The sequence below is a fragment of the Crocodylus siamensis genome, chromosome 1 (genome assembly GCF_052110815.1).
Source record: "Crocodylus siamensis isolate JL-2025a chromosome 1, ASM5211081v1, whole genome shotgun sequence".
Classification (NCBI taxonomy): Eukaryota; Metazoa; Chordata; order Crocodylia; family Crocodylidae; genus Crocodylus; species Crocodylus siamensis.
Genome location: NC_143395.1, coordinates 300,935,133 through 300,950,457, shown reverse-complemented (window position 1 = coordinate 300,950,457; position 15,325 = coordinate 300,935,133). Strand labels below are relative to the sequence as shown.

The 15,325-nt window shown below is 46.8% G+C and overlaps 1 protein-coding gene across 2 annotated transcripts; it reads right to left on the bottom strand.

The window, feature by feature from the left end:
* Window positions 1-3,221: 3,221 nt before the first annotated feature.
* Window positions 3,222-10,039, bottom strand: POU3F3 (POU class 3 homeobox 3). 2 transcript variants are annotated; one of them, XM_090020895.1, is made up of 2 exons: window positions 7,793-9,676; window positions 3,222-6,242 (listed from the first exon to the last, which is right to left on the bottom strand). In XM_090020895.1, exons 1-2 carry the CDS (start codon window positions 8,852-8,854, stop codon window positions 6,180-6,182), a joined length of 1,125 nt encoding a protein of 374 aa, XP_089877021.1. In that variant the 5' UTR covers window positions 8,855-9,676; the 3' UTR covers window positions 3,222-6,179. The 2 variants fall into 2 exon arrangements, with proteins under 2 accessions (XP_089877021.1, XP_089877030.1); XM_090020904.1 differs by having other exon boundaries at window positions 3,222-10,039.
* Window positions 10,040-15,325: the final 5,286 nt, after the last annotated feature.

Here is a 15,325-nt window from a genome sequence, read left to right as displayed (position 1 = left end):
TTTCCACATCCAATTAGAAAACCTCTATTCTGGCATAATTCTATTACTGTGCAAGGATATCATTTGACTGTTGACTTGTAATCTTAACTACCGTTTCTGAAGGGGGAAAAAAGCACCACTTTTTTTTCTTAAGTAAAAGTGAATATTTAAATGGCAGCCGTCTGATATTCATCCTCTTATGGCTGAAAAAAGAACCCAAGTGCTAAGATATGGGGTGGTGTTGTGTTTCATGAGGTCTGTACTGTTCATGTATAGGCAAGTTCTCACTTCCCTGACTTTCCTGCCTAGATATTTGCTGTATGTTTTGGCTTTGTTTTGTTTTAAAGTGAGTGGAAACTAAATCCTGTGGCACGAGAGGCCTCTCTTTACATTACCCACGCATACTGAAAGTAGCTTTTTTGCTAAGAGGACCAGCTTCTGCCAACCTCCTTTCCCCTCCCCGAAAAACCAGAAAGAAAAAGACAAGGGGAACGGGAGGAAAAGGAGAGGAAAAAGCTCCCTCTGATTATTCAGTGAAGATGAATAGGGTTCGGAAAGGATTCAAAGCTCCCCTCCCTCCCTTCCTTTATGCACACACCTTCTGAAAAATACATCTCTGGAACTAATCAACTTTTATGTTGCTTATTCCATTGCTAAAGTTTAATTTTAGCACTTTCAGTGGGGGGGGGGGAAGTCGTTCTTAATCGTTTACTGATTAGCAACCAAACGGCAAAACAACTATAAAAAACAAGCAACCTCCCTCCTTCCACCCCAAAAGAAGCTCTAACCATCTTCCTTCCCCGCAACGAGGCTGAAGGCACGTCCCCGCCATACCAGGCACAACCAGAAACTCAACTCTGAACATTATCGGTGTGCCCTGACCGCCAGCATACACGATCATGGCCTGTGCTCTCCTGCCCCTGCCCTGCCTTCTGCCTGCCCTTTAGAGAGGGGCCACTCTTCACTTCAAATGCGACAACACAGGTCTGCTCTGCCTTGAAGACTGATGAGTGGTGTCAGGAAACTTTCTGATAGTGCTTAAGAATAAAGCCATTAAAAAACAAGAAGCCGAAACACCCCTGCCAAGCTTATCTTCAGCCCTAGCTAGCTACAAAACAGCACGCAAGCCAATGGTACCAGGAGGGGAAATGGAGTTGGGAGGCAAGCATACAATAAAGGGTGGCTAAGTCGCCTTCACTCCCCCGCCCCCCTTTCAAAACCGCTTGCTCTCTCCTCCTAACCAGGACACGCTGAAACACAAAAGAGACAACCCCAAACTTTTCCAAACTTCCCCTCGTTTCTCTATGTGAGGTTGGAGGCTGCTGCTGCCCCCCTCATTCTCGTGAGGCAGACTTGCTTCTCTCTCAGAGACTGCCTCAGGTGCAGCTTTCTCCTTTGGCTCCAAATACCTTAATACTTTTCTGCTTGTTTTTTTAAAGGAAACTAAAACTGAGGGGTGGGGGGATGATACTAGAATAGGTGCTTCCAAAAGCTTGCACTGTCCGGCTATCACTAACACCAAGAGACAGCTCCCTTGAAAGAAAATCATCATAAAAAATGAGTTTTCTGGTGCTCTTGAAAAGCCATTGTATCTGTCATTCTCTCTCTCTATATATAGATATAGATATATGTGTATATATAAATATACTTTTTTTTTACATAGCTTTTAGGGAGCTAGATTAACAAAACATCCCATTTCAAGCCCCTCTGATCTGTAATTAAACGGTGGAGCCGGGTTGTATTCTCCTATGGTTTTTGCAGAAGTCGCAGTGATGCAAAGTCAGGTTGCTGTGTCAGAGTGGCATTTTTATTAATGAGAATACAAAAAAAAAAAAAAAAAAGCTTGCATATTCTTAGCCCGGCTTGAATTTAGTTGCTAAGCAACCAGTGTATGGTAATTCATCCGCGAAATTTAAATCTCTTAGAAAGGATCGTGCGTTTTCCCTCTTTCTTTCTTTCTGTCTTTCTTTCTTTTGCTGAATGGTCCCCACGAGGGACCCAAGTTGTGGGACCCGCAGCAGCTGGCCCAGAGGAGCGGCGCTGGCCGGCAGCGGGGAGCTCCTCTCTGTGGATCCAGCTGCCCTGCAGGGGAGCAGTCCGGCCGGGGACACGGCCCTGCGCCCCGGGGTGCTCCCAGAGGCCTAGTGCACCCTGCCCCAGGCACAGGCCTGCTCCGCCTGCAGCTAAGCGCAGTTCCTGGGCTCCCTCCACCTCACCCCACCCCACCCCACCACCCCAAGTGCAGAGAGCTGGGGAGAAGATGAGAGCAAGGATGCTTGGCCCCATGGGCATGTGCTAGGAAGCCAGCTCTCAGCATCACCTCTAGCTTAGCGGAGAGCAGGCAAAGTTTCCAGCGCCAGCCGGCCGTGCCCTGCCCCGGGCTGACTGCAAGGTGACAGGAGGCAGCCCCGCCTCCCCCCACTCCAGAGTCAAGGTCAAGGTCCTAATGCAGAACTGCCGACCGTGACGTCACGCGCGGGACCTGCAGCCTCAGGTCCCCAGGGGGGTGCAGTGACCAAGTGTCCGCCCTGGATCTCTCTGGGCCAAAGCTGCACCCTCCGGGGGCAAAGCCCCTCTTGCCTCTAAGGAGAATTTTGCCTAAGGAAGGAGTAAGAGGTGCACTGTTTGCCCCCACCCCACATCGCTAGCCCACCTACTGCCCAGCGTCCAGGCCTTTGCTGCTGCCCTGGCACTAAAGGAGACGGGGAGCTCAGTCATTCTTCACTCTGCGTTAACCTTTTCGCTTTTTGTCTCGCCAAGGGTTGTCGGCCCCAAAGCTCCCTACCGCTGTGTCATTGATACCGAGGTTCTCCAACCCCCCCCCCACAAGAAGACAATTATTCAAGCAGCAACTGCAAATAGTTTCAAGTATTATCTATGGATCCCATCCGTTCATTTCATCCATCCATCTCGCCACAGAAGACCAATTTCCTTGCAATTCCTAGGTTTATCAAAATCGGTCCGCATCCTAAATAATTAATTCCAAGCCTGCATCCAGGGCCAATACTTGTTGCATCCCTTTTAGAGTTTGATTAATTACCCTGGAACTTAGGCAAACTAAGCTACATGTGGCGAAGGAGCTCTGCTCTACCATTTTTCTCCTAAAACCTGTCAGTTCGAGATGCATTTTCTTCTATTTTCGGGCAAAGCTTTCTGTCTCTTAAAAGGGATTATCTGCATAAATATATAGAAGTGCCAATTTTTCTTTAGCTTGAAGATGTTGATCATTTATTACAAAAATAAACGAATAAATACAACAATATATTGTTGCTTTCAACAGGATAAATATTTTACAAATATATAATTTAAAAAAACAAATTTAATTGTTAAAATTATTTAAAATATTACACTTATTGATAAAATTATCAATAGTATATACTGCATTTCATATTAGAACCAATTATTCTCTAAACGTTCCATTGAAAACCATTCATACAAAACAAGTTATGAGCATTGTAATGTGCAAACACCAGTCACTACATTAAAGCATAAGGAATTTTGAAAGATCACTTCAGGTATGAACCGTTGTGTTTTTAAACCCAGGTCGAGCTCTTTCCTAAGTTCCGAAAATATGCGGATCAACAGCAGTGAGATGACTATTTAAAATACACCTGAAATGATTTATTGTGTTCATTCAGACTAGATGGGGTGGAAGGATGGAATGTCAATGAGGAAAAAATAATAAAAAAAATAAAATTTAATTAAAAAGAAAAAAAACAAACCCCTAGGGCGTAGGAGAGGACCGTAGAGTACGAAAATGTAAACTATAAATAATCACATCTCGGGATTACCCAGACTGATCAAACAGAACTTTGTAAAACATTTGGCTTTCCTTTAGGTAAAAAAATACTAATCAGGAAAAAAAATGGTGGAAACTCTATTACCAAGCACAGAACACTGATATTATAAATGAATACAATTACTAAATTCGTTAAGAGATCTGGCGATATATAACAATATTTTCATTATTTACATGTGTAACAATATAACCCTTAACGCAAAACCTCTCATTTATTATCTACCTCATGTTATCCCATAGACTCACAACCCTGAAATGCCTAAGTACATTCAAAGGATTCAATTTCTTGGGGGGGGGGGCGGTGGAGGAGGGGGAGACGTGGCCTCACTTTTGGTGAATAATAAGCACACGGAATGGGCACATTTTGCAAGGCCCTACCACCAAATGTTACTCCTCCATCCTAAAAATCAGCTTTTCTTACACAGAAAACCGCAAAAGGTTGCCTTTTAATAGAACCCAGTGTGAAGCCTAATGTTAGTTCTTTGTTGTCATCAAAATCCAGTAACCAAATACCACTAAGAAATTTAAATAGACCTACTCCATGTCTAATAAACCACTACCCTTCATGTGTGAAAAATAGGATTCCACCTCACGTGTTAATAGTATCCACCACATAAAAACTCCCCCCACACCCCTCCTCTGGAAGTCCATCCTCTGGTTTCCCGTGTATACAGCAAAACTGATGATGCCTTTCCCCCTCCAACTTGTACAATAACTGGGAAGCTTTTAGCAAAGCAAAGCAAAGAGAAAGAAATTGTCTTGTACCCTTTCCCCTTTTGGTTTTTTTCAGGATGGCCTTTTCGGATTTCACAAATCAAGACGACTGAGATCTTTACTACGAGCTGGTCTTAAAATAATGCATCCCAGTCGACGGCTATCTGCTTGGATTTGATTTATGAAAGTGACAGCAGGCCTATCTGAAAGGAATAAATGTGTGTTGTTTCTAACAGCAGTTTTCTGGGTTTGTAACCCCTGCGTCCATAACACCCAAAGAAAGAAGGGAGGGGAGAAAGAAAAGACTGTCAGGGGGAAACCCCGAGCTACTGAAAGCTTAAATTCATCATAAAATAAAATATTGTGCTAGAATACACTGTTAGGTGGGGACGCTGAGGCAATAGATTTAGAGATCTAGTTTCCACAACGTTACCAATTCAAAATTAAGAGAGTTGAGACGTTCATTCACTTGCCTGGGTATTGCAATACATTTCCTAGATAAATTATGACAGCCTCGCTAGTGCATCTATTGGCATCTTTACCATTACTAATACACACATTGCTTGTAAAGAAAGTATGGCAAGAACTACTGCAGAGTGAAGGAAAAACTGTGCTACACCATTTCACACCTCATACAAAGAGCCTAAAACAACAACAACAACAGCGAGGGAAATGTAAACTATCCGGCCCATAGGTAAGCATCTGAAAGTAGTATTCTCTGTATGTTTGGGAGGGGGGAAAGGACCTTTTTTCTTAAATTATACAGATAAATTAAGCACAAATATTATACAGACATCAAAACGTGTCAAAATAATTTATAGTTAACCCCAACCCCCCAACTATCCTGCGTTTCCTTAGTTTGGAAAGAGAGAAAAAGACACTAAACTTTTTGAAAGAGAACTGCTTTCAGCATCAGCCATTCATGATCAATTGATACACTTAGACATCTACTGCAATGAAGTTGAATTTTAAATTTAAAAAGCACACTTATTTTCGAGAAGGTGGCCTTTTAGTCTCTACTCTTGCCTTCCTAGCCCATTACACGGGGTCACTGCATTGATGAAAAACGCTATGGAGATTTCTCTGGATACGGATTGATCAAGAGTGAGTACTGTACTACAATGCTAAGAGCCTGAATACTGCAACTCTGCCTTTCCAGATACCACACGAGGTATGCAGAAAGCAGGGTCGTTGAAGCTATCACTTAAGTATTTGCAATATTTCCTTACGAGAACTTTTCGACACAGTGTTTATGCATCAGACACAGACTATTTCATTCTAACAAATTTATTTTCTCAATCAGCTCTTACGGAATCACTACTCAAATTAAATTACAATCAAATTATCACATCAAAAGATACCCTTATTACCTAACAACTGTCCATATTTTCATTTCATTTCATTTTGATTTGTGCTCGTCTGAAAAAAACACGTAATACAAGATCTGGGGAAAAATAAATTACCGTTTTGCAGCAGTTCATAGGTATTCTGAATAAAATATTAAAAGAAGTCATTTAATGAAAATATAAAGCAAATATTTTTTTAGATCAACAACGGATCTAACAATTCTATATTGCCGTCTTTTTGAAAAGTCTGTTTATTAAAACCTACCAAAAACACTGCTTGGAAATGGCAGCATTATATAATCACATCCACAGCACCCATTCAATCAAAGTTGGCAACGGATTTAGGAGAGGAGAAGTTCAGATAAGTGCAGCTGCAGATGCTCAGTCCTTCTAAATCCCTTTATCTGAATCAGTCCAGAAATAAAAAATAAAAATATTAATAAAAAAAATATTAGCAGTGGATTTTTTTATGAATCTTCCATGGTGATTGGCAGCCGTCAGGAGCACGACTTTTGACAGCCCTAAATTATTTCCCTTTCTCTCGCTGTTTCCCTTAATTCATACAAAGTCCTTCTACAGAGCTCCAACTTCAGGGACCAACAACCTCTCCTCAAGTTATTTTTTCCCGGTGTCTGTCCCTCCCCCCTTTCTTCTCAGGGTCAGCTTTCGGTATGCGGTTATTTCTTACCATATTTTTGTTCTCTCTCTCTCTCTCTGTGTGTGTGTGTGTGTGTGTGTATTTGCTCCCCTATACAGTCTGCTTGTTTTTAGTGCTCTCTCTCTGTGTGTGTGTGTGTGTGTATATATATATATATGTATGTTTTCCTGGAGAAAGTGGCCCTTTTAATTTTGTAGAATACACACACGCACGCACACACACACACACACACACACACACATATATATATATATATATATATATATATATATATATTTCCAGAGTGGATGCCTGCTTTGCACCGAAATAATGTGGTTTGGCCAAGAAAAACAGGGTACTGGAAGGCAGCAGGCACCCCCTGATCAACCAGATTATTTTGCTTCTGCTTCCTTTTTCTTTTCTTTTCTTTCTTTTTTCTTTTTTTTTTTTTGGATTGCTCCCATTTAAAAAAAAAAGTGAGGGAAAGAAAAAATGAAAGTTTCCGTGATCCATATAAAGAGAGCCCTTCTGGGGGGCACGGAGGGGCTTAGGCTGGTGGAGGGGGTGTGTGTAGGAGGGACAGAAGAGGTGCAGAGATGGTTGATCGCTGCAGGAAGGGATAATTTAGAGGCGGGTAGGGGGACGACCACACTCCCCCTTCTCCCCCCACACCCCGAAAAAAAATAAGGAAGGGGGAAAAAAAGCCCAACACATCTGCAGCTTTGGTGCACGATGCATCTCCAACCCAGATCCCAGCACAGGAGAAATGCTAGCTATCGCTCGGAGCGACCTTCCCAAGCGCTATTTCTATATATTCATATATATATATTAATATATATATATATGTGTGTGTGTGTGTGTATATATATATATATATATGTGTGTGTGTATATATATATATATGTATGTATGTATGTATGTATGTGTGTATAAAAAAAAGCAGTCTAAAGAAGTCTGGGGTCATGTGTGTGCGTGCGTGGTCATGGCTGCCGGTCCCCCCTGCCCTGCTCGTCCCTTCTTGCCCCTGTCTGCCCCCGGCCCTTACTGCGGCGCCCCTCACTGCACGCTGGTCTGCAGTCCGTGGTGGGGCGGCGGCGTGTCGGAGTTCACGTTGCCGACCTGCGAGTAGACATCGTCCGGCGCCTGCTGCTGGATCCCCGGGGGGGTCATCCTTTTCTCTTTCTGCCTCCGATTGCAAAACCAAACCCTGACCACCTCCTTCTCCAGCTGCAGGCTGTCCGCTAGGTTCGTAATCTCCTGGGCGGAGGGCTTGGGGCATTTCAGAAAGTGACTCTCCAAGGCCCCTTTGACACTCACCTCGATGGAGGTTCGCTTCTTCCTCTTCCTGCCCTGGGCCGCGATCTTGTCGATGCTGGTGGGGCTGCCCGTGGAGGAGTCGGCTTCCTCCAGCCACTTGTTCAACAAAGGCTTGAGCTTGCACATGTTCTTGAAGCTGAGCTGCAGAGCCTCAAACCTGCAGATGGTGGTCTGGGAGAAGACGTTCCCGTAGAGGGTGCCCAGGGCCAAGCCCACATCTGCCTGCGTGAAGCCCAGCTTTATCCGGCGCTGCTTGAACTGCTTGGCGAACTGCTCCAGGTCGTCCGAGGTCGGCGTGTCCTCGTCCGAGTGCGGGTCGTGGCTGTTGACGCCGCCGTGGTGCTGCTGCTGGTGGTGCGGGTGGTGCTGGTGATGGTGGTGGTGGTGGCCCGGGTGCTCGCCCAGCTCCGGCGTGTCCCCCCGCACCAGCCCCGGGTGCACCAGGCTCTGGCCGCCGGGCGGGGGGCTCAGCATGCCGTTCACCGTGAAGCCCCCCGGCTGCGAGTAGATGAGCGACTGCTGCTGCTGCCCGCCGCCCATGGACGGCAGGTGGGCGGCCGTGGTGGCGCCCCAGGCCCCCGGGTGGCCCTGGTGCGGGGGGCCCAGGTGCGGCGGCCGGTGGTGCAGCGCCGTGCCCGAGTGCAGCTCGTCGCGGCCCGCGCCGCCCTTCACCTCGGGCGGCGCCTGCCCCTGCCCCTGCGGCGGCGGCTGCTGCTGCGGGCTGCCCGTCATGCCCACCGGGCTGCTGGACCAGGGCGAGCCCGCTTCCACGGCGGCGGCGGCGGCCGCGGCGGCGGCGGCGGCGGCGTGGGGCAGGGCTGTCACCCACTGGTGGGCATGGCTCAGCATATGGCCGCCGTTGCTGGCCGCCATGGCTCCCTGCATGAAGTCGCTCTGGACCATCTTCACGGAGGACGGGTCGGTCCGGTAGGCGCCGGACACCGACGTAACGGCCACGCTGCCCGGCTGCATGCCGCCGCCGCCCGAGTCCGAGTGCACGATGGAGCCGGCGGCCAGGATGCTGTTGCTGGCCAGGTACGGGTTGGAAGTCGCCGTGGCCATGCTCACCTGCCCAGCGGCGAGGGAGGAGGGAGGGAGGGAGGGAGCACGGGCCGCTGCCGCAGCCGCCGCCGCTGCCGCTGCTGCTCCCGCCGCCGCCGCCGCCGCCGCTTGAGCTGGGGCTCCGCTGGAGGGAGGGGGGTGCCGTCCTCCGGGGGGAAGAGGAGGAAGGGGTGGGGGGAAAGGGAGGGGGAAAGCAAAAAAAAGAAATAAATAGAGAAGAGGGGGGTGGTGATGATGGAGCAGGGGAGGAAAAAAAGAAGAAGGGGGAAGAAAAGCAAAGAAAAAAAAAAAAGCAAAGAAATCCCCCCTCCCCCTGCGCCGCCTGCCCTCCGCTCTCTCAGCAGCACATTTCGCCCTCGCTTCTCCCTCTCGGAGTGAAACTTTTCTTGTTTTTCTTCCTCCTTTAAGGCTTTGTGTGTGTGTGTGTGTGCGTGCGTGTGTGTGTGTCTGTGTGTGTGTGAGAGAGAGAGAGAGAGACAGAGAGTGTGTGTGTGGGTTCCCCCCTCCTCTGTGTGTGTGTCTCTCTCTCCTTGATCTCCTCTGGGTTTGCTGTTTTGTTTTGTTTTGGTTTTTGTTTTGTTTGTTTGTTTGTTTTTTTGTTCCTTCTTTTATTGGCAAGTTTTTGTTGCTGGTGGTGGCGGTGGTGGTGGCGGTGGTTGGTGTCCTAAGAAAACTTCCTGGGATGCGGATGGCGGCAGGAGGAGGGCTGGCCGGGAGGATGCTGCTGCATGTCTCAAAGTTGGGCTGTCGCTGGAGCACTTTGTTCCCTGTGAAACCAGAGTCCGGTCGCAGCCTGCTCGCTGGAGTCGCAGCCCGGATGAGTCATGGTTCCTCGCTTTTTAGGCCGGATTTTTAAAATTTTTTGTTAAAGTTGAAATTTCTTGCAAAAACAAAAAAAAAAAAAGATTTTTTTTTTTTAATTCCAGCAGTTGGCTGAGGAGGGAGGAGGAGGAGGAGGAGGAGGTGTGCCTTGGCGGAGAGGTGTGTGCCTGCGTGAGTGCATATAGGGTATCCTTTATACACTGGCTCCGGTGGGGAAGTTGGCTGGCGGCATGGCCCCGGCGCGGTGCTGGAGTGGAGCCGCTCTCCTCGCTCGTGCCCACCTCTCCCGCTCCGCGCTCCCCGGCTGCCCCTGACAGCTCCGCTCCGCTCCGCTCCGCTCCGTCCCGCCCTCCCGAGCGGGGCCGGCCGAGTGCTGCCCCCGCGCCGCGAGCGCCGCGCACCACCACCACACTTTCCCAAATACAAGGAAGTCGAGCGCCAGCGCCCCCGCGGATTGGCTACCTGCTGCGTGATTGACAGCACCGAAATGACTGGCTCAGGACGCCAGGCCCCCCTTCCGGCCGTTCCGATTGGTTGCTTTTTAATTTAGGCAAAGTGTCGTAGGAGCTTGGAAAGCTGCCCCCCCCGCCCCCTCCTTCCCCACACACCCACAGCCACCCCCTCCGCGCGCACACCCCTCCTCCTCTTTTCCTTCCCCCCGCTCCCCCCCCAGCCTCTTAACTCTTCATGCCCAGCAAATAAATCGGAGGGCTCCCAGCGCCACAGCAACTTGGGCAGGGGGGAGGGGGAGAAAGGGAATGGAGAGGTGTGTGGGGAAAGGGGTGAAAGATGAGGGAAGAGAGAAGGGGAACCCCCCCACCCCCACACACACTCTGTGATAAAGCATGGATTGGAGTTGCATGCACTAGAGTCCCCTCATGGGCACCTAATTCCCATCATTTGTAAGCAGCCATTGTCTATAGGCTACAGTCTGCATCATTCGGACAGTCAACACCTCCAGAAAGAAGTGTCCTCTCACGTTGCAAAGTTTTGCCTTTCATATATTTCCCTCTTGTTTAGATCTCCAGGAGTGTTTTTGGGTGGAGTTTGTGTGTGTGTGTGTGTGTGTGTGTGTGTGTGGCCAATACACATCTCCATAGCGATGATCAATTAACCGATCTTAGGCTGCAGCTAACATGGCAAGTTGTTGCCTTAATGACACGCAACCCGCCCCGCGCTCCTTTGTTTTAGTTTGCGAGTTGCCCTAGACTGACGGAAACTACGCTGCGGCTCCTCTGGCTTTGCACACCTCTGTGCACACGTGCGGGTCGCTGTTTCGGACCCAGAAGGGTTGGGACTGGGCACAGCACCCCATCCAGCACAACCCACGTGCATGTTATGAAAGATGTTAAACCTGAATGCCTTCATTTGAGGGTGGGGTGAGAGATCAAGAATGAATCCTTCGGGTCCACCATAATCATTTGCCCCATGTCCGTGTCCTACCGGTCTGTTTATATATACACATAAATACATATATGTGTGTGTATGTGTATGTAATATATGTATATGTGTGTACGTATATGTATGCGTGTGTATATGTAGCATATGTATATTTGTGTATATATATGTGTGTGTATGTAGTATATGTATATGTGGTATGTATATGTATGTACGCGTGCGGGTAGACGCCTACTCCATATATATATATTTTTACTCTCTAAGCTGTGGTATTTCACAGGAAACCGAGCTGGTTGTATGAAACGTTTTATTATTTCTAGTCCAGCTGAAAGAGTTAAGGGGGGCGGGGGAAGGAGAGAGAGAGAGAGATGCGACCAAGCGGAAACGCTGCTCACAGGCAACCTCAGTGAACCAAGAAAAAAGAGAAAGTGGCAACCAAAACAAGGGCAAATTGAACACTCCTCGGGGATTTCCAATGAAATAACACAATTCGGACATTCAAGGAACACATCTTTACTAATGATTGTGTTGGTGTGGTGCGATCCACACATGTTACCGAGCATACGCACCCATAATGTAGAGACATATATGTATATATGAATCTCGTGTGTGTGCGTGTGCATGCATGTGTGTGTGTGTGTGAGCGCGCAGGTCTATAGATGGCAAAACAGCATTATGTTTACATCCAAATGCGAAACACAGACGCCCCTCCCTCCTCTCCCACTTAATTTCAGCCCGGAATTCAGCTTAGTTCAATTCAGTTTCCAGCCCAAGCCCAATAGCAAGTATGCAGCATTTGCGTGATCTGAAGATTAACTGTAGGCTGGCAGAATTTATTTAGGACTCGGTCCAGGTCTTGCTTGCACGGTAAAAGATACCACCGTAGGTAGGTTTAGAAAAACCATTAATGTGAAGTATACAGATCTGAAGAGCAATGGTAACTAAACCCTAAACATAACGATTTTTTTTGTTCCCATGCGTCCTCCAAAGGTTTCTTTTTTATATATGAAAGATCTAACACAGATTTCATTGAATAAATGAGATCTCCAGGTGCAGGCGTCTGAATAGTCAGTGCCAGAACCCCATGTTTTCCTTTCCAGCCGATTTTGCTTGGATCAGGCTCAAAAACCGAGTGAGTCTCGTGGTTTTGTTTACACTGAATGGGGAGGATAGGAACGGTGCCATGGGGCCGTCTTTCATTAATATACAGTGAGGATTTTGTCTAAATTACTGCTATGAATTTCACAGTACACGCTTTCAAAAGCCGTCTCAGGTGGCCTGATGAAACGTGATAGCGCCTCTGCAAACAGATCTACTTTCTTAATAAAAAAAAAGGGAAGAAGAAAAGAAAAAAAAAGAAATCCTAAAAAAATATTGTACACACGCACAAAAAAAAGACCTAGTGCTGGAGTTTTGTCTTTTATTTGTTTAAAAAAAAAACTTAGTTCCCCAACTCTCGCCCACCCCCTCCCTCGCAGAGTGTGATTGTTTTGTCTGGAAAAAAATCCAAAGTATAACAAGGGGAGAACAGTTAGTGCTGATTTTCATTTGCATAAATTTTCATATATTTTGGTGAAAATAATAGACTAGTGGAGAGCTGGGCTTAGTGGAGTCAGTGCAAAGGAAAATCTTAGCATGGATGGTTTCGCTGGAGTTGAGAACATGCTTTTTTCCTTGTCACCTATTAAAATAATTCTTTTTTTTAAAAAAAATTCTCTAAATCCTGGAAGTTTGGTCGGTAAGTGTTTGTCATTTTTTTTTCTCTATTTTTTGTTTTCTTGAAAGCCTTCTGAATATATTTTGGAAAGCTTAGGACAAGACAGGGAGCCCGTGGCAACTCTCTAGAAGGAAACAAGCTGTTTTAAAAAAAGCCCACCAGGATCAAAAAACACCTTACTGAAATATTACATTAAAAAAAGCATGGATTCATTCCAAAAGCTCAAGGCAAGAAAGCAATTCTTTAGTACTGGAAAGTGTTCTGGTTCCTACTTTACTTTTCTGGGCACTGTTAATTATTGCAGCACTAGTGCTCAAGGAAAAAAGGAAAACAAGAGCCCTAGAAAATATTACAGATCCTAAAGACTGAAGGATGATAAATATTTATTGTTTGCAAACCCTTCTTCAGGAGAATCTCTTCCGAGGCTGGGGGAGCTAAAGCAGCTTTAAACAGCAGTAGAGGGCTAAGGGGACAAGTGAAGAAGGAGAGAACTGGACACCTGCTGAGAGAGCTGGGGAGTGAGAGAAACCAGTGTGGTGCTGGGGGAGGAAGAGGAGAAGGTGGAGAGCGGTGGTGCGCACAAAGGGTTAATATTGTAACTAGGGAACAGACGGTTAAGCACAACATCTAGAGCTCTGTAGTGAAAGTCCATCAGAAAGAGTATAATCAATCAAAACTAACCAGGACATCCCTTCATTTTATTCTCAAAGGAGATTGGAGCCTGAGCATTACAAACCAGATTTCACTTTTTCTCCCCCCCCCTTTTCTGACAGCCTTTCGCGTCCCTAGATCCACTTTCCCTGAATCCCATCTAATTGAGAGGTATAGCCTAATGATCTGCAACTCTCTTATAGCTTCAGTGTGATAAATAATGTGATAAATAATGTAGGATGAAATTAGTAGGCCTGATACTGCTCTTGAAAACTTTACCAAGGCTTAAATATCCCTGGTGTGGCTTTCATTTATTTTAATTTTATTTCTGGTTGCGTCCCCCCGCCCTCTCTTTTGGGCACTCAACAACTTGTGATCATTGTAATTTCCTAGAATTAGTTACTTCTTTGGAAAGGGTCGATACTCAAATCAATAAAATGGCTTGTAAAACTAGGGAGGTATAGGTTTCAATTTGGGGGTGGGGGGGAGGATGAATCGCTCATTTTCCACTTCTTGTTGACGTGCTCAGCGTCTCTTTTGACTGGGGTTAACTCTGTGTGCTCCATCGGAACAGATGCCGTATAGAGCTGCTCCCTCAAGATCATTTGTTTCCTTGATGGGGGAACATTTCTGAGCAGAACATATTGGTTGCCATAGAGAAAGAAATAAAAGGAAGAACACTAGTCACATTAAGCTATATGTTTGTGCACTGGGCTTTAGATAAAAGGGCCCCGGTTCAGCCAAAGAGAACGAAGCCAAGCCAGAGCTTCCTTAGCTTCACTTAAAACGAGCTTTATTTTGTTTTTGGACTTTTACAGTTGAAACATATAAGCTAATTTTATTGGCCGTCGTTAATTTTATATGATCCGCTTTGCTGAACCAAATAAACTTTGGGAGTGCTCGGGGGGAGGCCGGCCGGCCGGCAGGGGGCGCGCGGCGGCGGCCAACGCGGCGAGCCTGCAGCTCAGCCGCAATCCTCTCCTCCCAAAGTTGTCAGAGGAGTGAGTGTGCAGCTTGCCACCTCCCCGGCCCTCCCCAGCGTGTCTCTGATATTTTATACGGCTATAGGCACAGTGACATCAGGCAAGAGCCTTCGTGGGCCGGATCAAACGAAACCTAGGCTGAAGTATTTCCAAACTTTTGAGCCCACATAGAGCTGTCGCACCGCTCCACCCAGGGGGGTTTGAGAGGGGCTTAAAAAAAAAGTCACCGCAAGAGTTCCCTACTTGGGCACAGTGTTTGAACCCGACTTAAGGCCTGCGAAGGAGTGACATGGGTGCAAACGCATAAATCAGCACACATATTTCAGGCTTGGTGCATCACAGATTTTTTGCCCAAAGAAACGCTCTCAAACCTCTGGAGCCAGAACAAAGCCATTCAGGGTTGCCTCGCGTCCTTTAATATGCAATTGCCATTTCAACCCTTAAAAAGTATCTGCAGGATTCCCAAGGAAGTGGCCACTCCCTCCCTGTCAATGACTTCACTGTCTCTGAACGCAGTGATGGAAGATTAGGGCAACTCTCTAGAAGATCACAAGTCAGCATCACGAAACGCACGCCAAAACTAGGCAGGAAGTTCCCGCCGTAGACATGTACGGACATTTGAAAAAAGCCCACAAATAAATAATAAAACAAAGAAAAAAAATCCCACGGCAGGATTTGCTGAGACTTTCTGTCGTTTTGCATTTACCTAAATAGGTTAAGTAGCCAACTCCTTTTAGGCATTTTAGCAGGTAGCTAGAGGGGGTGCATAAGAAAGAAACCGGTTTGTATGATTTTATTGGTAAATACATATGTTGCTTCTTATGCATGCCTATCTGCATCTTTCCAGCCATCCACCCCCCGGCCAGCCCACATCCCTCTGGCATCAGCTAACACCTGTAA

Excerpts from the sequence above, each read along its gene's own strand:
- POU3F3 (XM_090020904.1), bottom strand. The coding sequence starts at position 8,854 with ATGGCCACGGCGACTTCCAACCCGTACCTGGCCAGCAACAGCATCCTG.